The sequence below is a fragment of the Rhipicephalus microplus genome, chromosome 5 (assembly GCF_043290135.1).
Source record: "Rhipicephalus microplus isolate Deutch F79 chromosome 5, USDA_Rmic, whole genome shotgun sequence".
NCBI classification, from domain to species: domain Eukaryota; kingdom Metazoa; phylum Arthropoda; class Arachnida; order Ixodida; family Ixodidae; genus Rhipicephalus; species Rhipicephalus microplus.
The window spans coordinates 78,159,880-78,182,063 of record NC_134704.1 but is presented as its reverse complement, the minus strand read 5'-3'; the positions used below and the strand labels follow the sequence as shown (position 1 = coordinate 78,182,063).

At 42.8% G+C, this 22,184-nt stretch overlaps 2 protein-coding genes across 8 annotated transcripts in view; both read right to left on the bottom strand.

Moving 5' to 3' along the window:
- The window catches only part of LOC119174383 (uncharacterized), a 33,521-nt gene extending 28,517 nt beyond the window's left edge, over positions 1 to 5,004 (bottom strand). Inside the window, exons 1-3 of one of the 4 annotated variants that reach the window (XM_037425256.2) lie at positions 4,853 to 5,004; positions 2,706 to 2,837; positions 833 to 1,213 (exon numbers count right to left, since the gene is read on the bottom strand). In XM_037425256.2, coding sequence (XP_037281153.2) covers positions 833 to 1,213; positions 2,706 to 2,810 — 486 coding nt within the window. In that variant the 5' untranslated portion in view covers positions 2,811 to 2,837; positions 4,853 to 5,004. Of the gene's footprint in view, positions 1 to 832; positions 1,214 to 2,705; positions 2,908 to 4,729; positions 4,752 to 4,773 lie in introns of those variants that run through there. The other 3 variants (XM_075895703.1, XM_075895704.1, XM_037425257.2) reach the window with 3 other exon arrangements.
- Positions 5,005 to 6,869: 1,865 nt separating this feature from the next.
- Positions 6,870 to 22,184, bottom strand: part of Zmynd8 (Zinc finger MYND-type containing 8) — a 40,080-nt gene continuing 24,765 nt past the window's right edge. For 3 of the 4 annotated variants that reach the window (XM_075895699.1, XM_075895700.1, XM_075895701.1), the window contains 6 exons: positions 19,454 to 19,699; positions 15,932 to 16,289; positions 13,866 to 13,969; positions 10,810 to 10,921; positions 7,780 to 7,904; positions 6,870 to 7,157 (listed from right to left, as the gene is read on the bottom strand). In XM_075895699.1, coding sequence (XP_075751814.1) covers positions 6,885 to 7,157; positions 7,780 to 7,904; positions 10,810 to 10,921; positions 13,866 to 13,969; positions 15,932 to 16,289; positions 19,454 to 19,699 — 1,218 coding nt within the window. In that variant the 3' untranslated portion in view covers positions 6,870 to 6,884. The remainder of the gene's footprint in view (positions 7,158 to 7,779; positions 7,905 to 10,809; positions 10,922 to 13,865; positions 13,970 to 15,931; positions 16,290 to 19,453; positions 19,700 to 22,184) is intronic. The other variant, XM_075895702.1, reaches the window with a different exon arrangement.

Sequence of the window (22,184 nt, the reverse complement as noted above, 5' to 3'; positions counted from 1 at the left end):
TTTTTGTCAACGCAGATATTTCGATGTTAATTTTTGGAAATTGGAATGCTTGTAAGCACACCGCGTTGCATGCCTTCATTCTCGGAGGCGCGAGACTGCGTGCTCAACACCTTTTGCGCTAGTGCAGACTACGAAGAAGGTCGTTTCGGCTGTGGTGCAGTTATTCCCGACTTCAGTTATTAGCGGTCCATGCAGCAGTCGGAAATTTCAACCCGCGCAATAGGGACACCCTAAACTTTGCACCGAATTTTCTGGGAAAAAATTGCACCTATTATGTGAGTAAGTACCGTACGGTGTGTATGGCATGAAACACATTCCTAAGAAAACTAAATGTATGACAAGGCACCTGTAAATCACTAATGCATGCCGTTCGCCTCACTATACCACGCCTCGAAACCACACCTAGCCGCTTTACTGTTCTTCAGCAGTGAAGAGCATCTAGATATGATTATTAGTAGCAGTGGTTGCTCTGAAACAAAGTAAAGGCAACAGAATGACCACTATGCAAATCTAATAAGAGATTATAAATTGAACTCTGGGGTTTAAAGAGTATGGATTGTGTAACACACCACATTGTGGAACATTGAAATCGTCATTGAAACCCCACTTTGAGTTCTTTAGCATGATTCTTATTCAAAATACAAACAGGGTTCGTACTTTGAAACCATTAAATTACCTCAAGTTAAGCAATGCAACACTACCGCCACTAAGCTGCCCAACAGGAGAATACAAATGCTAGTCCCACATTTCACTTGTGTTGCTTCCACGCAGTACGAACTAGACTTGCCACATGACCAGAATGGGCAGCACGCACTAAGTACAAGACGCGCACCTGCGACCTGTAGTCCATGCGTGCTGGAGGCTGACCCGGTCGCGGAGGTGGGAAGTATGGCGGTGTCTGCTGGGTTGCCTGAGGAGAACGATGGTGCTGCTGCAGACTGGGTGATGGCGAGTGCGGCGTGCGCAGCGAATGGGGCGAGTGAGGTGAGGTTGGTGTAGTAGGCGTGACAGGTGTCAGAACGCCGGGGTACGGAGGTGGCAGGTCCCGATCCACAGGGAATGGAGGCTCGAGGAGCTCGAACACTCGCGAGGCCGGCAAACGCGCTCCCTCCCGATTTATGGAGAGCTCCTCCTCCGGGTCAAACTGGCTGTAAAGCTGGTCCTGGCTGGCTCGAGTGAGGTGTTCAATGCACTCTGCTCTGTTACGGGGATACTGAATAAAATAGAGTAGACAATGGATGCTTATTTCATAAACCATACATATCATGAGGAGTGCCACAAAAAAGCTGCTTTTAGGCAGCTTGACAGGGCTCTCACACCATGCACTTTAAACATGGGCTCGCATTTACCAACAAGTCTACTATCACCACTAAACATCAATACAGTTCATACATGCAAAAACTGAAAGCCATGAAAGAAATGCACGCAAATAAAGAACAGAAATCTTTAAATATTATGAGTTTTGTTTTCATTTGGCAAGCACTGCGGCTGAAGCTACTAAAGTAGTCTGTCTGTCACTAGAACTGAATTACTATGCATGTTTCGTGAGTAATGAGTGTACTACAACAATTGTCTTCTCCGTGTGGGTGTGCAACATGTTCATGCTGTGTGCATGAAATGCCTTTACTACAAACCAACCGAGAGGAAAGCCTATTATTACAGCTGATCTGATGCATCATATAGTATCATCATATAAATTGGCAGCAGCAGTTAACTGGCTGAACGTGGGAGAGGCCTTTGTCCTGCAGTGGACGTAGCCAGGCTGATGATGATGATGATAGTATCTGAACATCAGGAATACTAGAAGCACAAAACTATTTCGTAATTAATGAGTGGGTCACGATGGTTAAGTAAGGTCATGAAAATGTGCTTTACACAGAAAGAGACAAAAAAACCATAAAACAGTAGAGATAACTTTAGACAGCTCTAACTCTCGTCTCAAAATTTGCTATATATAACACAAATATGAGGATACAAAGAGCGAGTTAGAGAATGATAGACAGCATGAAATCCAATTAAACAATGGGTGAATTATTTAGCCTTCTGACGAAAAGAATGTTTGCTTGAAAGCTAAATAAGATAACCAGTCAATGATCTCTCATTAAGCTGTAAAATAATGCTTTACTGATAACTTTGCAATGGTCTAGAGCATTCGTTAATTAACAAGATGGTTGTTATACAATTATGCTCTTTTTTACAATAAGCGGCTCTGAAAAGTTTCTTTCCTATACCCATAATCTGGCCGACCTTTACCAAAGTTAACATTAACACAGTTATCGCTAAACACAAATAGCGCACTTACACGTCACACCAAAAGGAGGTGAGAATGGTAACAATTAACCTTTAAGCAAGCCAGGTAACCTCTTTTTAGAGCATTTGATTTCATGAAATATGGAGAGCAGACGCTACTTACTTTCCGCATTTTTTCACAGAACTCTACCATATGTGTTCGAGAGTGCACCAACTAGCCAAAACAAGAGCTTTACTGCTAGCCTTTGTAACTTTGGCAGGATGTGGTAGGCATTAACTGCAGTTGCAACAGTCAAACCACTGTGTAATGTTAACTGTGAACCAGCTGTAACGCAGGTGTGAAACGGGATGTGTGTGACATTTTGTGCTTGCCTTCGCACACCTTGCGAAGGTTATTATTTCCGAGAACTGAGTACAGAGCAACTGATGAGATACGAAGAGGAGTGGCTACTTACAAGCTGGACATACGACTGAATCACAGTATCCGGCAGTTCCGGAAACTGTGCCCTCATGTCGTTGTAGAGGTCCTGATGCACAGGCGGCACCGAACACATCGCCATGCTGGTAGCGTTGACCTAGCACAGCGTCTGCATCCCATTTGTAACGAACATGGCTGTCAGACAGCACACATCACCACAGAATGATGGCTTGTCCTTTCTGGCACGTTACCAACAAAAAAGCAAGTAACCGTGTTACAATCAGAGTTTTACAGCCAATCCAGTAATGACTGTTTCCCGATACTATCACTGCCTTTCCGTGAGACATATAAATTATATTTATCAACCTCTACATTTTTTTTTCTTCCGTTGATTAAACGTCATTGTTTGTTATAAGGAAGCATACCAAGAGAAATTAAATATTGCTGCTATTACTATGCAAAAAAGTAATGAGCTACAGTTAGAAGTTACTTAAAAAAAAACCTGTTTACCTGGGCCACATTACTAGTTAGTTACTGCCCAGGTCTGCTTCTGTGTATTTCTTCAATAGAGTACAATGTAAGAACAGTGTTCAGTAGATATTTTTTCTGGTTGCCTTCATTTAGGTTGTTGTGAGTGGTACTAGCGCTAATAAAAGAATTAGTATACACATTCGCTTCCACAATGGTGGCTGAATAACAGGAAGGCAGCATTTAGTATAAATGCACTGTTGCCAACTCCTGTGTTGCGCTTGAGGTCAAATCACCACTGAGGGTGTGCTGTGTTGTGTAGCATGCAATTCAGAAAGCAAAGCATTACACTTTCAAATGTTGAGGCATTGCCTTTGTTTGCACTGTAAGAAAATGAAAGGCCCGGTGACAAATATGCTTAAGGAGGTGTCGTCTTAGAAGAGCGGTTTTGTAAAGGCTAGCAGCTGTGAAAAAAAAAAAGAACAATGTGCTGTCCAGAGCCTTGCCAAGACTACCAAGCTTGTAGTTGTAATAGTCAGTCGGTGACACTTATAACTGATGGAAATAACAGTAACGAATTTTGTCACGAGAGTTCCAGACCTGTTCAAAACAAACCTTTTCAATACGCGGTGTTCACTATACACGACTTGACCTTCATGCTGCTAGCAATGAGGTTTCCCAATAGCGTGAACTTGAAGCATGTGGGTGCTAGAGCATACAGAATGTGATTTAAGCGCTTAATAACACTTTTAAAGCTTGTACGAGTGTACAGCCCGACGGTGTCACCTGCTAGGTGCTTTGTAGTTTTAACACTCTAGCTCCATAGTCAAGTTCGCGACACAGAAAACTAAAAAAAAAAAAAAAAAAAAGGCGCGAGAGATGTGTCGTCGCACGTCGTCCGCGCAAGAGAAAAAGACTCAAAAGAAAACAAGGAGCAGGTGTTCAAAGCGCGGTTTGAGCACCGCTCTAACTTCTAAACAAGCACCACTGACTCGGAAGCCGCTGTTTAACCGGTTTCACCGTGAATGAGCCCGCGTTACTTAACGCTGTAGGCACAAATATGGATCTTCATTAACGAGCGGCTTCGTCAACACGAGCCATTCATTGTTCAAATACAATGAGGCGGCCCCATGATGTCGAATTGCACGGTATGCGGAAACAAATCAGCAACCACCCAATCTCGGAGAAATATTTGAAAGCGGATCACAAACGCCGGATCAAAATAACGCGTTTCTAAATGACTTCCACAACACGACAACCACCTAACATGACCCCGCATTTGCCGACGACTTCGTTGCGACAGACTGACCACAATGATCTGCAGGAAAACGGGGAAGGACACTGCACACAGCAAACATGACAACAGTCGGCGCGGCAAGAGCGGGTTTAGGTTGCAACGGCATTCAAAATAGTTTCCGTCACGACGTCTAATCAAAGCTTTCCGGCCACACTTCCAGCAACAAACATCACTAACTAGCTTTCAGACCCAAAGATAACTCCTAGATAACTCCTCGTTGAAAACAAATATTAAATTGGTCCTTCGAAACCCGACTCCTATAGGCCTAAACGATAAAATATCAGCACGGTGCGAACCACAGCACTGGAAGACATGACAAGCGAATATAATGTATCCGCACATTGACGGCCATCACCAGTGTTGACTCCTTCACTTGTGAGAAAGCATAACGAGTTCAAAACACGTAAATGAGCTCTCACCATCTCAGCATTTTGCTGCAGAAAATTACGTCACATCAGCGCGTCCTGACTTCGGCAATCACCTGTTTACATTGCTTTGTTGCCAGCACCAATTGTTCGGCCCGACTGTTGCCGCCGTCGAAACAAGACGGAACCAAAATTTCTAAAAGCACTACTCTAAATTGAAGTAAAAGTGCTACCAGCTCTTTGAAATGGAAGAGAGGGTGTATAAAGTATCCGTTCTAATTGACAAATGATCATGAATTAGAGCGGGGGCTTTAACCGTCCCTTATGTTCACTGTTTACATTTCATTTCATGTCAGTCTGTTCACTTTCGTTTGATACAGTATACCTTTTAATTCGGCGGTTACGGTTAATTTCGTTATAAAAAAAGCTGTCCCTGCGCGCCGCCATAATTCCGCCCGTGTTGTGGTGAATACACGTGGCATACACGTGTTGAACGAAAAATGTAATTCTTTCATAGGTATTGGTGCAGTTAGTTCTAAATCCCACGCTAAATCCTGCGCTAATGACGTTATTGTGCAGGCCCAAGTGTAGTTCTAAGAAGTGTGGCAGCTTGGGCTAGTTGGTATGGCATGACGATAGTTAAAGCGCGAGAACAAAACGACGACACAGAGACAAGAAGAACACGTGTCGTGTCCTTCTTGTCTCTGTGTCGTCGTTTTGTTCTCGCGATATAACTATCATTGCAGTTCTAAATCCTGCGCTCCACTGACGTGCGGAGCGTGGGCAACCAAGCAATTCAACTTACAATCACGCGCTTGCAGAGGTGGTGACGCCCTCTGTTGCACAGCACGGGTAATAGCCGAGAATTTAGGTATTGTTTCTCGCTAGTTTAAGCAAACTACTGCAATTAATTTATGATTATATCTCTAGCTTAAATTATTTCAGAACTTGTAAGTTTAATTGGGCTTGTTCGGAGCACTGCAAGCCGCGTTTTAGGCATGTATTGAGCACAGCGTAACCAACAGGTTCTGTTTCTCGCTAGTTTAGGTAAACTATTGCAATTAATTCACGATTGTATCTGTAGCCTGTATTATTTTAGGCCTTGTCAGATTATTTTCAGTTGGTTTGGAGCACTGTCAGCCGTGTTTCAGGCCTGTATGTTTAGGCATGTTTAGGCCTGACCACAGTGTGACCAACAGGTTCTATGAACACTGGGCTTGACCACGCGACATACGACAACAGATGGACTACAAGCCGGGCCCCTAAACTGCTTTGCACCTGAAATGCACTGCCGAGGCTGCTATGTCAGTTTTCGCGCTCCCTTGCAGCAGTCCAGAAAGGAGGCACACCCTTTCAGTTTAAAAGGCCTATAGTTACTTTATGTGTGTTTTATTCGGTGGCACTTTTACCTTGTCACTTAATTCTCAATCATTAGCTGCACACCACGTTACAATGAGGAAAAGCCCGAAATTCAGTCACTGAAATGTAACATGAAGATCAACAGAGAGAGAAAAAAAAAAACAATTCTGCAGGTGCAGAATACTTGGTTGATAAGAATTTCCAAGACAATCCAAGGTGTTTTCAGCAAGTTAAGTTAAAAGCAATAAAATTTTAATGCAAGTGAAAGCAGTTCAGTCTATCCTATTGCCGTAGCTACTGCTTACAGTGGGAGAACTCAAGTACAGCATTGTGATAGTAGAATAAAAATAAAATAAATGAATTTTATAAATGGTTAAGGATCAAAGGGTTCCCACCAATCTAATTTATTTACTATGCATCTGTGCGTCACCACTGCAATCACCCACGAACTGCCGCCATAAACATGAACTCACTAACAAGTATTCTTGCACTCGCCGAATGTATACTCGGTCCAGCTCGCTCATCTTAGAGCCTAGGTTTGCCAACCCATACAACCATCCAATGAATTAAGTTGTTCCAAACACTAAACAATGTCTTTTGGCAAGTCCCATAAGTTCTGTCACTGACGTTTGACATAAAATTACCAGAGACCAACGAAAAGCATGCTACAGTGTTCTATAAGGCATTAATGTCAAGAATGACAAACAGAGTGTACCGAAAAAGACGTTTATTCAACGGGGTCAAACGGAAGGCCTCCCATAGTATGGGTAGAGGCAGGGAAGCCGCCCGCAGGCATCAATATGGAAGTGGTTCCTTTGGCGGCAGCGAGAGTGACCTCTCCGGGGGCAGGACCATTGTTCACGACAGTTTGCTGATTTGCACTACTGGCCTGGGTACAGCTTGATATGTGCTTCGGCCAGTGAGCTTGCTGGCAGGGGTAGTCGCAATAGCAGGTGTTCCAACAACAGTACAACACGGCTTCTTTCCAGCAGTTGGCACACTGAGGGGAAGGGGGGTGGGGGTGGAAAGCAATTGAGAACTACACTAAGTTTCCAGCACAGGTTTTATATTAATCCCCCAGATTTCAGCATGCTATAACTCATTTATGGCAATACAGAGGCACAGTCCACATTGGTGTTGTAACACCAACTTGCTGCCCCCAATAAAGTGCAGGCCAAATTTTTGTAACATATCCCCGATTTCAGCCGTTGCTTTTTCTCGGGCGCACAGTTGATCTTGGAAAATACATCACGTTATGTCTTACGCATGTCAACAGCACCCATGACTGGCTCAATTTCGACCATTACAGGTTACCTTACTGTAGAACTTACTGCTTCTTGCCACATTTTAAGTCATATTCTTAAAATGTGGCGAGCCAGAAATGATGTCCATTGTGCACAAGGCGGAGAACGCTGATTTCTTTAGGAATTCAAGGAGTGCATCTATATTCAAAGTGTATCAGAGGTCTTTGAACTCCTCATATTCCAGGGTTATCAGCAATTTTATGGCGCTGTGCAAACCCTGTTATGAACATTATTGACAGTGGCAAGAGAGAGAGAGATAAAAGCATGCTTGCCAAGAATAATTTGCATTGTCAATGTCAAGAAAAAAGTTTTCCTTACCCACTGTTTTCGCTTTGTCTCTGCTATAGCAGCAGCCATGTCTACTGTATGTTTCTCAGTAAGAGATGCCCTTGTTTTCTTATGCTCGAGATCCAAGCATATTCTCATTTCCTTTAAGGTCAGTGCTAGAAAAAAAGTAAAGAAGTGGTTTTTAATTACCGAGAGCAAAATGACGTGCTCTCTTCTGCAGCTTATAGAAGAGCCGAAATCAGTGCCACAGGGAATGAGGAAATGAATGTATAGGAGAGGAGAATAATGATGTTGACGCAATGTGCCATTATCTGTGACCTCTGTTGACCAAGTGACAAAAGAAGATAGAAGCACTACTACAGGTGTGATACCTCTTGCAGGGAGCTAGGCAGAACTGAAACCGATAAACTCGCCTCCCCCCCCCCCCCCCCCCGAGAAGAAAATCTGCCACGTCTTCTCTTTCTCAGATTTAACTGCGCCAATTTCTGAAACAGTTAAATTCGAGAAACTGCCAAAAAAGAAACTTGAACCGACCGAGAAAATAACCAAGAACTGTGAGTGAGAGTACGAACTCTTGAAACAAAAAGAGCCATGTCATCTCTTTCTCAGATTTAACTGCGTCAATACCTGAAACAGCTGCCCATTTTGGATTATAATTGTCCTCTAAGAATCTGGCTGTGAGCAAGAAACTTATGGAACAATAAGAACATATTAAGAGATGAAAAGAAAAAAATGGCAGCAGCTTCATTTGAGACATGGAAACGGTAGTGAGGGTTAGGGAGTATAAGGGTGTGGGCAATATTCCATTCGACATTAAAGGGACACTAAAGAGCAAAACGATTTTTCACGTATAAGTAAAGCGCGATTTCACAATTCCGAAAACACCACTCTTACAGCAACACGACGTTTGGTAAGCGAGAAAACGAGCAAAAAAAAGTGGGTGGAGACGTTATCTTGAGATTCCCACACGAAGCACAGTGATGTCACAGATTTTGAAGACGTCTACTGGGCCCTAAGTAGCTTCGAATCAATAAAAATCAGGTACGTTGTCATCTCTGCTTGCCATAGACCTAACACACAGAGTTTCACACAATTTCATCGAGTTGATGTCACAAAAATAGCGAAAATACATTTTGAAATTTCTGACCTTGTGTGTGAAGATTTCGGTGCGAAACTTGAAAATGCAACTGCAATATTGGTTTTCAGCGTTGATAATGAACTTATAATAGTGAAACATATGGCATTAGAGTTCTCAGAGTGTAGTTTGTCATTCCAAAGTAAATCATTGTTTCTCTTTAGCGCCCCTTTAGGAACTGTAGCTAGGCAGATGATGCAATGTCTAGGGCTGGTGGTCTGTCGAGTTGCAGCACGCTGCCAAAAGAAAGTAAGAGCATTTGAGAACGGCAGAAGAGAAGGTATAATGAAAATGGGAGATTTGCATTAACTTGAAATGAGCTAGCACAAGACAAGGACAACTAGGTGTTGCTGGGAGGAGGCCTTTGTCCTGTTAGCATAAGAATAGGCTCCAGCTGCTGGTGGCACAGATGAAAACACAACAAGCACACGTAAAACCTTAGTGTTTGAAATAAATACTCCAAAACCCTGAGCAAGCACCCCCCCCCCCCTTATTTTTCAGAAAATGTGAAATATGCCCCACCCCCCCCCTCTCCTTCTTCCGCCTTACCACATTTTCAGTGTTAGATTCACTGTTTGTCTCTGTCTTCAAAGCTGACAAAAAGATAGTAAGTGGCAAGGAAGCAATCCAGTTTTTTTTTCCCACTTTTAACTATACTCTTGTTTCTGCTATAAATGGTCCCCCTAGGCCAGCATGACACTAAATTTCCATGTTTTTCCACTGCATATGTAAGAACTAACGATAAAGATGTGCAATGCAAATGAAGTATGTTTATCACCTATCTATTCCATGTCGCATTTGCGATCGTGTGTCTGCTATTTTCTATGTTAAACATATACCCTAATCTAGCCCAGCTTAGAGATCACAAGACGTACACAGGCTGTCAGGCACTTGTAGCGCGAGAAAAAAAAAGTGAATTTAATTCCTGAAGAAAACTTAGTGACAAGAGTCCTCTACTAAACTAGCAAACACCAATCTGCCAAATTAGAGAATTCTGTCATAGCTTTGCCAACACTACTATATTTGAAACAATAAAACAGTGTTTTAAAGGGACAGTAAAGAAAGAATGATTTTTTTCAGATGAGCAAATTACTCTTTCGCAATACGAAACACACCTCCTTTGGCCTGAGAAGACGCTTGGTAATCTACAAAACATGAAAAAAAAAAAAAAAGCGGGTGGTGCCACTGCCTTGAAGTTCCTGCACTTATTGGCTGTGACGTCTGGATTTTGATGGCATCTGCTAGGGCTCATGTAACCACTCATGTGTAAAAAATGTAGTACATTATCTTCTGAGGGAGCCACAGACTTGACACAGAAAGTTTTAGAAAATTTAGTGAGCTGTTGTGGCCAAAATATGGTGAAAAAAAAATAATAATGCATTTTGAAATCTGTGACGTCACACTGAGAGATCTCGGTAGAAAACTTAAAAGTGAAACTTGCAACTTTAATTTCTTATCTATTAATAAAACTATGGTGGTTTTAACAACACTAATGTTTTTAGGCTAAGATGTGTCAGCCTAAAGTAACTTACTGTTTCCCTTTAGTGCACCTTCCATTTTGCACTGCTTCGACAGCTCCCATAACTCTGCGCCTAAGTAAGGCATGAAAAGATTAAAGGTACTGGGGCCACTTTTGATACTCTGCAGTGCCAGGGACAGTATACAAAAAATTGCTCCAATGCCAACACAGATATGGTTACGAGAGTTATAAGCTAAATTTTTTATATGGTAGTGTCACAGTATAAAGCGAACGGTTCCTGCTGGTAGGAAGCACTTGCTTTTGTGAATGCTACAAATGCTACTTGACACGGCGAACTCATTTTCTTCAGTAACTGCTGTAACCTTGCCTATATATAGCTGCATAAAATCAGTAGTGCAAACTCAGCAGTGTCGTTGGGCCACGGCTAATGGCATTTCTCCCTTACCAAGAATGTGGTGGTATTCCTTCATCTCTTTCTCGCATTCTTCTCTAATGCGCCTAATGTTTTCGGCAGTTTTCTGTACAATGTCGGATGCCTGCTCTGTACACGACTCCCCCTGAAAATGACACAGACAATGGCATCCATTTAGTATTACAAAAAAAAGAAGCAAACCGCCTTTCAATCACTATTTACTAAGTGCTGCTTCGGGCTCCAAACAAGCATCCCCACAGGCCAATCTGTGGTGGACAGTCAAAACGACGTGCCAGCAGGTTAGTGGCAGAGTGAAACGTACAAAGCACTTTTTAATCTCTTTATGTGTCTTCTGACTCATACTTTTACATCTCAACAGTGACTGCTTTTAAATTGTCTTTCGCATGCTCACAGTAACAGACTTTTTGTTCACTCAAAGTGCATGAGAAACCTCATAAACAAAAATTGCTCCAAAAGAATGTAACATAGGTGTGTAATTACTCAAAATCAGCAAAAGCCTCTGTACTGTGGACAAGAGAGAATTTTCCAATTGTAAATCAAGGCTTTCTGCGATGCAGTTAGCCCAACTAGTAGCGGCTAGTCGCTTGAAGAAACGGCGTGCTTAAGCGCAATTTGCTTGTGCTATGACGCGGGAAGGGCAGACTCGGCTCCGTTTATACAGACAAGCAAAAATGAACAAGCCCGATAACATGTAACCATTGACCTCACTGTCACTTGAAGCACGACATGTGCCGCCATTAGTTGGGAGAATAAGCAGCACCTGGAAGCACACTTGTGGGTTATGAAAAGGGTCTATTTTGCATGAAAAGCATCATATGAAACGGAGGATATATGACAGAATATGTGAAAAGTTCGGCAGGAACTTTTTGGGAGATGTAGCCACTCTGCCACCAAGGCCTCTTGCAAAGAAGGTTTTAGAGTAGCCCAGAACTTTTTCCTTCATTTTTTTTCATGCCATAGAATACACACATAGACATGTTTGTTCGTTCCTTAGAACACATGCAGTTTGCGTTACTACTGGCCTTCACTTGAAAACTATAGCGCTAAACTTTGATAGAAACGCGACACCCTGCATCGATTACAATAATGGGGCACTAAAGGCAAATATTAAGTCGATGTTGATCGCGGAAATAGTGGTCCAGAAACCTCCTACTGCCACTTTTGTGCCAAGAAAGTGGTCATTTTTAAATAAAGTCACGTTTTAGTGGTGCGCATCGCTTTAGCGCACTTCAAAGTACCGGCCTCAAAGTGGACACTTTCATGTCACAGTTGCCATGCACAACGTCGCCCTGCTTTATTGCGCGGTGGCCGACACTAGTAGCAGCAGAGCGAAAGTAGCGGGAGCCACAGCAGCAACAACGGTCATCAAACAATTTTCTGCCATGGCCTCCAAAATGGCAGGCACGCTTGGTTCAACCGGGCCCTGCCAAATGGCACGACCTGTCCAGTTTGACCAGGCGAAAATGGAGCTTTTGAGTCACTCCTGCCATTCCCCATAGTAACGTCCCATGGTTCTTTTTTTTTTTTTAAATCTAACAAAAATGGACAAGCAGCATTTTATGACATCTCTTGCCACATGGACAGTTCTTTTATTGCAGCTAGTTTGATTACTAGTGATCAATTGTAGTTGGTCTCTCTCACCACATCAAGATAATTTCCAAACTATACCACTCATGGGGCCTGTCATGTGGTATATTCTACTTGATTTCTTGTTAAGTAGGGCACTGCTAGTGATAATACAGTAAAAGCTCGTTAATTTGAATTCCACGGGAATGCTGAGCAATTTCGAATTAAACAAAATTCGAAATAATGAAAGTGAGCAAAAATGGGTGGATATCGGGGGTGGGGGCACAAAAAATATTTATTGGCCAAAAAAGTCGGTGATGACCATCTACTTCTTTTCTCTGAATGCCACAGCTGCGGCTCCCTGTTCCAGCGCGCGGACGCGGCGCAGGGAATCCTCTTCACCCTCTTCAAAGATGAAGAAGAGACGCGCCACATTAAGTGCCTCCATCACCGCAGAAGCTGACGGGCGCAAAGGCGCTTCGTCATTTTCGTCTTCCTCACCTTCTGGCTCTTCAGCATCAGGCTGCGCACCGGCTACTTGAGCGATAATGTCCTCATCAGTCAGGGCACCACACACCGATGCACCGGTGTCAACTTCAACATAATCGGCAAAACGTACGCCCCGAAGAGAGTCGCGCAATGCCACTGGCATGAGCTCCTCAGCCCCATCCACGTCGACGTCACAACTATCCTGCGCACTTCCAGCTGCAAATCCATTGTGGCGGAAACAGATTGCAATTGTGGTCGCGGTCACCTGTTCCCATGCGCGCACCAACATGTGCATGACAGTGAGCAGCGTAATGCCGAAGTCCTTCCTGCCGCCCGTGCACAAAATCATTCGTGAACGAACAACGTGCTTGAGGAACAAAGTGACGCTGCCGGGAGCGGCCTAGGACTGCTAGGACTACTCCGCCGACTCCTTAGCGTCCCGTGGGTCCCGCGTACAAGTGGCGCCAGGCGCTGAGATAGCGGGAGGGCTACGAAAAAAAATAAAAAAATAAAAAATGCTCTCTGGATTTTGGAGGCCATACTTTGCTCGCCCTTTGCTCGGAGGCCACTTGAAGCTCGAAAAAACTAGTCGTGCCACCTATCGTTCGACCGTAAAAGCTTCCACTAGTGTTTGACGATGATGACGCTCGGCGGCGCGCGCTTCGAATTATCCATAGAGGCAGCAATTTCTGTTCGAATTAACGAATCGTTTTACACATGGTCTCCTATGCACTGCGGACCGGACTGCGGCGACCATTTCGAATTATCCAAAATTTCGAATTAATGAGGTGTGAATAAGCGAGCTTTCACTGTATTGCCGTTCTAGACGTCATACATTGCGCTTTCACTCTGACATGACTTGTTATTTGCCTTTCGTGTCCCTTTAAACAAGCCTACAAGAACTCTGCAGATAAGCACTAAACTTTGAAACTTTCATGCTGCGGTTTTTGACAGGAACCCAATACCCTGTGCCGCTTATGTTAAACAAGACAGCAAGGACTTTGTATACGTACGGTTGGCGTGGTAGTTCCACTTGAAGGGGGCTGTGATGACGGAGTGTCTATGTCACTTCGTTTGGTAGTGAATTTCATCTTGGCACGTCCTATCGTTTTCGACGCTGCCAAATGAATGCGAGAAAGACTGTCAGCCAAGAAAGGAAACAGTCCAAAAGCCATTTGTGCAAGCATGCTCAGGTACGCTACAAGATGCTTGAATTCAACCCAAGCAAAAGGTTTAGAAACTTGCACCATAGTAGTAGTAGTAGCAGTAAAATATTAATTCTTGACTATACTATCAGAAAGTTTAAACTGGCACAATACATAATTTCATTATCAGGTTTTCAAGTGAAAAATTCAAGGACTTTTCAAGGACCTTTCAAAAAATTTAAGAAGCATGATTGTAGTTCGTGGTAAACTTTATTGCACAAAACAAAGGATGTTCAATTTGCTTATTGCACAGTTTCACTAGACTACAAGTTCTGAAGCACAAGGCAGGTCTTTCATGAAGTCTTTTGCGTCTTCATGCTATCAAGTTCATCAATCTTGACCATCACTGTCTTTCACAGGCTGTTGGACGGTGCCATGAAGGCTCGTGGCTAAGGCTAGTGAGTGTGATGTATCGTTTTGTTTTAGCAGTTTCCTGAAAGATACCACTAAAAGCGAAGCCAAAAGAAGACATTTCAAACATTAGTAGTAGTTTACTGCAATAAGTGCATTCGCACAACTTTTCTTCCATAGGGCTCAAAATTTACGTTTTTGAAACTTTGCAGTACTGCACGTTAGTACTAGTATTGTACGTGGTCGTTTCATATTCATATCAATTCATTCAAGTATTACTTACTGCTGAACGTTATAACTACACTCAGTGGGGGATGCCTTTCTGGTTTAAAATCTTTCAAAAAGATGACAGATTTGTTACTATATTTTGTTTATTGCTCCCTGGTACACGACTATGCCTGTTTCCATGCAGGTGCTGACCGACAAAAATGATGCCGCCGTGAATACATTTCCTCTTTTGGAGATTCCATTTCATTGGCGATAGCATGAATGATTATTATATGTTTTGGGCTTGCTTTTGCTTTCCAGACATGCTCACGACTACGCAACTTTTTTTTGGTGTGCTCACCTGCGCAGTTTGCATGGGCTGTGGATGTGCACACTGGCTGCAAAAGTGAGTCTAGCGGTGATTCCTCCGAATAACTGCATGACTGGCGAACCCGAACCTGATTCAGCAAATGTCAGCCCGCCATACAATGCGTTACTCACGAGTCAAGATTCAGATGATGATGAGTGAGTGACACCTCAAAAGCGCGTGCTGTGAGATTAGGCCTACTGGATGAAAAGGGGCTTTTCTCCCTCCGTATTTCCACTTGACGGCACTTCGTATACCTATTTTCGCACATCTGTGAACTACACAGACGTTTATTGCAACGCATAATTTTGTACCGAACGCATAGCTTTTTTTTTTAGTAAATTTATATTGCCGTTAGTCGTGAAAAAAGCAAAAACAAAGTGCACGTAACAACACAAAAGATTTGTTTGTCACTTTCCGGTCACCAAAAAAAATTTAGACAATTTTTTGCTTAAATTGATCCGCCTGAAGAATATTTCAGCAATAAAATAAAAATAAAAACACATTGTTGTGATGCATTTAGCAAAAAACATCGACCCTAGAGGGGTAAGGTTGTCCGCAATTAACACACAGCTGGTAGGCAAAAAATTTTTACATGCAGTAATACAGTTTTTATTATACCGTATATTGCTTGATTTCATTAGCTGATCTTAATGAGTAATTTACCTAGGTAAGAACAGAATTATGCCAGGTCTACCTTTTTGTTTGAAATCAAGCCTACAATAATGCTAAGTCTAATCACGTACAAGTCTGCATTTTTAGATGCCATGAACGGTTACCAAAACTAAAGAAATTTCCACGTATATATGTAGCATCTAAAATATACTGCAGAAAATGTGGCACTGACCTTAAAATCAAAAGCCCCATCCCTCCATACTCCGTAACTAGCTGAATTACATGCCACACATAGCTATCGCTCCTGATAAAGAGTTGTATTCCCCTACAGTACCTTTCACAGTCTCCTCTTCCTTGTCTACAGTGTCCGCGGATGGAACAAGTTTTTCTGACTGCTTCGCAAGGCTCGATTTTTCTTCCGCAGTAGCGGCTGCTTTCAGCGGCTTCAGCGGCGACTTTCTGCCTTCGGGCTCGGCTACGCCCTTCTCTGCCTGCTGAGGTTCTTGCGGAGAAGAGTTGTCAGGGCTTTTCTCCTTGGTTTGCCTGGTGTCCACTGCCTTTTCTTCCGCCGCTGCTCCTTCCTCCTCTTCGTCTTCCTCGTCATCTGCCTCCTCATCCACTTCATCCTCCTCTTCTTCCATATCTTCGTCCTCATCAGCTGGCTCCTCTAGTAGTGTGGTGGCGCCTCCAACCTGAAACCCACAGTGTCTTACAAGAATGCCATGCTTGACCAGCTAATAGGCAAGATAAAAATCGGTTCACAGACAATGTTCCATTGCTCGTTTCTCGTTAATTCGCCTCAGTTGAAGTATGAATATTTTTTCAACTACGTAAGAAAGATACAGAAAGAGAAAAAAAAAAAAGGAATAAATGATCTGCCAGCTCAAGAAAAAGTTTTCAGTCCATGATGTAAAATGCACTCAGTAGGCAGCTGTACCAGGGTATCTGTGCTGTGGTTCCAAAGGTGATCAGAAAAACATCTCCATGCATGGCTACTACAGGTTTTCCATTCGAATCCTGCAATGTGATTAAACCATAATTACCATGACTTCAACCTCTCGCAAATCACTACCAACACACACTTCATTTTTTTGAAAATTGAAGTGGCCAGCGAATTTGGCAGCAATGGTGCATCTCACCATGTCACATCAAGATGCCGCATCAAGGCATTCACAATCGCGCGTAAAATGCCCGCTGCATGGTCATCTCCAACGCCTGCTCAAGCACGAAGCCAACTATCTAAGTTCCTTAGTTGCATGCCATCACCCCTCTGGCACTGGCTCAACGCTCAACAAAGGTCATAGACATCCTCCATCCTTGTGAGCCATTTAATCAGTGCTTACAGCAGAACAAGTGCTTTACTATTTAAAGCATGACTGTGCTTTCCTTTTTTCATAACTATATATATTACTGCTTGGCAAAATACACGCCTCCATGTGTTGAAACCTTTAGGAATTTTCTAGGTCAGGGGTTGGATCATGCGACCTCTGGCACAGTGTCAAAAACCCAACCCCTTAACTAACCTATGAATGTCTCCAGATTAAGTGATGAATCTATGACTTTCTGCATCTGTCAGTGAGAAACCTTGATGCAGATGTTTGTTTGTAAGTTGGCTAAGAATATGTCCAGCATTAAATGAATTTGAGAGTCGCATTGAGAGTTTCTTTTTTTTTTTTGTTGCATTTAACCTAAGTTTGTAAACTTCAACCTTGTGACGAGCATGCTGAAAATAAGTACGATTTACATTCCAGTTTTGTATATTATGACTGTCAATTCACCAAAATTTCCTCTATGCAATGGCTCCCCCCTCTCCCGGAATGGGTGCATACCAATGATTACTATGCAATGTACACTGACACATATACTATTAGACAGCTGATAGGATTGACCCATAATTCAAGATACAGTGATCGATTACTGCACTTTGCCTTTAAAATGGCATTTGAGTGTTGCTTACATTGTCCAGCTTCACCAAACAGTGATTTCAATCCTTATGTAACACTCTGAATGTTTTCTTAATTGGATATAAATTCTAATTTAGATGCTAGTTTCTAGTTCCTGTTGTATAATTAGACTTTCCGTGACACTCCTTGGGAAAGGATTGTACGTTTAAACTGCTTGGGGTCATGTATGCTTTATAGAAAGGACTTCAACTGCTAGGTAATCGTGAAACACAAAGTTGCAACAGAAGGTTTAAGTTCAACACTATGCGGAAGCACCCACTTCTGAAGCAAGGGCTATTGAAAAATTTTGGCCTCTCTTTCGATGACTAGAACCAACTCCTTCCTAAATACTTTACACTCGACATCCTTATAAAAAAATATCTCACCACGCCAATTCCTGTTTTCAGCTACCGAGGGGGCAATTTGGCTATACCACGTTCCATGTTTAAAGAGACTATTCTCCACTTCTGCATCAATTCACAACATTCGTAACTCATGTGTGCCATTGTGTTCAATGCATTCACCTACATCAACCTTGTATTAGCATATAACTCGATGGTTACGTCAGTGCCAACTTGGCTGCGACTTAAGCTCTGGCACTTATGTCTCTTACAAATGTCGCATGGATAGCCTTCCATCATTAATGATAGCAGAGCGGGGCTTTTATAGTCATTCTGAAGAAAATATTCTGGCGTGAACTTTTTTTCGTTAACACTCTTCAGCACTTCGCTCACATTTCTTGAGCTCACATTTCTCGACATGCATGCATGCATGCATGTCGAGATTCTCGCTACTAGACTTGTTAACTGCCAATGCTCCTGCCTAGCCTTGCTCACAATACTTCAACACCGGGCTATGTAGCTAAGTAATGTCAATAGATCATTTTTTTATCTGAGCTCCTTACTCGTGATAACTTTTGCCACCGCCGTACTCTAGTTTGCCCAGCATACCTGCTCTGTTTAATAAAATCCACTTGAGACTATTACTTTAATGACAACACTAATAACACAGCTATTGTTTGATTAACTGGCATTTTACAATATGTTATATATGGGACAGAAACTAACAATATAATAAGGAAGTTTGAGAAGAAGACACTAAGGACAAGAACTATATAAATAACAACACAAATATGAGTAGCTGATAGTTCAGTGTGGATCAAGATAAGAAATAGAAACAGGCCCCTCATGCAATAATATGTACAGTGAAGTCTTGAGCAGTACGAAAGACAACGCTGAAATTACCTTCAAAAGGCCACAGTGGCTAAACGCCTTTCAAAGGCACAAGAGTGTTCATGATGCTTGCACACAAATTCGGTCGATCCTTATGCACTCCTCATGTGTAGTCGTTGCTTAAGCACAAATTCAGTGCTGACTTTCATATTGCCCACAACTGTACACAAAACTGTTGCTCTATTTGAGCTTCAGGCTATGTACCAACAGAAGAAAAATGCAGTGGAGGGTGACAGAATATCAAGCAGTATGATGAAATTACAAGACCTGCAGGCATGGGACAGAGCCAGACAAAGCAAGACAACGGTGAATGGTAGCTTCCGATAGAGGTTTTCATTCGCAGTGGACAGTAATTACACCGATGTCAGTCTTAAACTCAACTACGTTGAAACAAAGCCCTAAAGCGTTTCATACCACAATGTGTTCCACGCAGTTTTAAAGAAAGCTTTGTTAAGCTCAGTGCTATCAATAAGCTGCAAAGTTCAAGAAGTTCTGTACATTGCTCTTGCATTAAAAAGAAAAGAAAAGATTATAACTTGAAATATGTCACTTATGCACACTGGATGTTAAGGAATTTCGCGGACTAGCACTATGAAGCTGCCAAAAAGCACATGCCTTCAATGGCAAACGTGTGGAACGAAGGAAGCACGGCTCCGATTAATAGCCAGAGGAGTCACCCACCTTCTCCTTGATAGAAAGGATGGTCTTTTTAAGCTTCTCTTGGAAATCATCAGCCGGAGCTAAAGGATGCTCTTCGGCGGAGGGCACCTCTTTCGCGGCAAACTGGCTGGACGGCACCTCACCCTGGTCTGTCGTGACGGTCGTGCTCGAGACCTCGCACGACGACGGGCTCTGACCGCTCTTTGGGATGCCGCCGGTTGCCGAAGCCACGATTCGATCGGCACCGCTCTTCTCGTTTTCGGCAACCTTCGAACAATAAATGAAGCCCGAGCTTCAAGCTCTGCGGTAAAACAAGCATGCCCTGAACGTGGAATCACTAAACGCAATGCTAGGCAATGCTTTGAATATAAAATAACGGTCCTGGGGTTATTCAATGTAAAACAAATTTGCATATCACAGGTGTATTCTAATAGAGTATGCCAAATCACACACCTCCATGAACGTTAACACGGTACAAACTGTATTTGCTGAAGGCACTGACTGTTATTGCGATAGTATGAAAAATAGCAAGTGCGCTAGAGCAGAATGTATTGCTCTGACAGGTGCACCATGGCAGCAGTGCTGCATATGACACTTACTAATGCATTGGTTCAGGCACAATATTTTATTCCAATTGTATTTGCTGAGTGATGTGTTCGCTTACTTATGTCACTGCTTGTGATGTGCAGTTACCAACGTATATAAACCTAACCTCATTAAGTATATGTCGACGAGACCTGAAAGTACTAAGGAAAACAGTTTACTGTGGCTTTCTTCAAAGCCTACGTAATGGAGCCAGAATGAAGTATACTTTAGAAGATTCACATTTCAAGCTGTAATCCAACTATAAAGGTTAATTCAAAATTATGGTGTACAAAGTCATATGTCCTACCTACTTTGGAGTTACCAGTGAGCTCATGACCAGCTAAGGATTCTTAAGGCTTGACGGCCAAGATGCTTTTTGCCAAAACATTAGAGTAGGGCGACGAAAACTGATGCTTTCAACACTAAGTCAGCACTACAGTGTGCTTCACGAAAAAAAAAAAAAAGAAAACAACTTCAGGAGAAAAAAAAAAGAAGAAGAAGAAAACAACTTCACGTTGGTGATGGTCTGGCATGAGTGCTGAATGCAACAGATAGAAAAGTGCAAATTTTAAGAAAGATTTCTTTGTTCTAAACATGCTCAATGAAAAGTCTGAAAATTTCAATGATGCGTTCCTTCACCTTTGTTGAGGAAGATTGTGATAAGAATCAATTTACCTGGTAGTGCAATATAGTCATACCTGTTGGAGGTGATATACTTTCGTCACGCTTATGACATGATAAAGAGTAGCCAAGTGAAGCAAAAGGCTTGATAATGAGTGACAACAATAAGAAAGATTAAGGCAGTCCAGAGCATAAATGTGATCATAAATGCAGCGATAGTGATGGAGTATGTCCACTGCCAGATTTTAAAGTACAGATATGAGAGGGCCCCTGACCGAGTGTACTCGCACGAACACTAAGAGCTGAGAATGTTCAACTGCATTATTCAGACACATGTGGTAGCCACAAACACATACACCTGCATCAATGCTAAGTCCGTACAGATCTCGATTACTTACACACAATGTGCATTCACGACCGTGTTGTTTCTCCCAGCATAGACAAAAGCTTCTCATTGACTGAGCCCCTTGTATGAATTGAGTGGCTTCAATATGCTGCGAAAACACAGTCAACCAAATGAGACTAGAATGTTTACTTGAATGAGTGATGTAGCCCGTCACCATACCGAACCAGGAGTTTGGCATATAAAACACCGAGGCGTGTAAGTATGCCACAACCACTCTTGAACAGTTTGGTTGAAGCAGAGACAGGAGCGAGCGAAACTTTGCAAGTGATTTCGCAAGACGATGGGCTACCCTTCCAGAAGGTTTCCTCTCATTATGATGGTTTCCTCTCATTGGTGGTAATGGTTTCCTCTCATTACGTCGACGAGTGCCTAGACTTGAACCTGCTTCCCTCCGCGGGGTAAAGGTCTCCTCCATCGTCGTCTATGACGCTGTCTCACCGTTAATTAAGGACAGACTCAACATCTGGTCGTGGGAAGCGAGACTCTTCGAACCGAACCTGGGAAGCCAAGTGACGACCCTTGACTAGGCCTGGCAAGCTGCAATAGCCAGTGAAGCACTGGACAATGGGCTCCCCTTAAAGTAACCAAGATGCCTTACCTTATCAACGTTGTTTCTCTCTGAATCTTATATGCCACTCTATTTTCTGGCTATTTGGTGTATTTATTTTCAGTAACATTCCTTTCTTGCACTCTGCAATTCACTAGAATGTCACAGTTGTTTACGTTGCTGCAGGCTATTTCTGCATTGCGTGCAACTGTGCTTCAAAGGCGGCAGCTAGAACAACCATCTCTTCTGACTGGGAGGGCTGCTCCTAAAGGGGTGCACATAATTTCCCTCTGACAGCAGACACCGACTGTTGCCACTCTAGATATCTATGTGCAACACTTAACGCTTTAAAAAGCCTGGATTTGGTAAGAGGTCCCATTAACTAAACTTTCATGGTCATTAGTTATAACCATTGTTATAAGGATTGATTGATTGATATGTGGGGTTTAACGTTCCAAAACCACTATATGATTATGAGAGACGCCGTAGTGGAGGGCTCCGGAAATTTAGACCACCTGGGGTTCTTTAACGTGCACCCAAATCCGAGCACACGGGCCTACAACATTTCCGCCTCCATCGGAAATGCAGCCGCC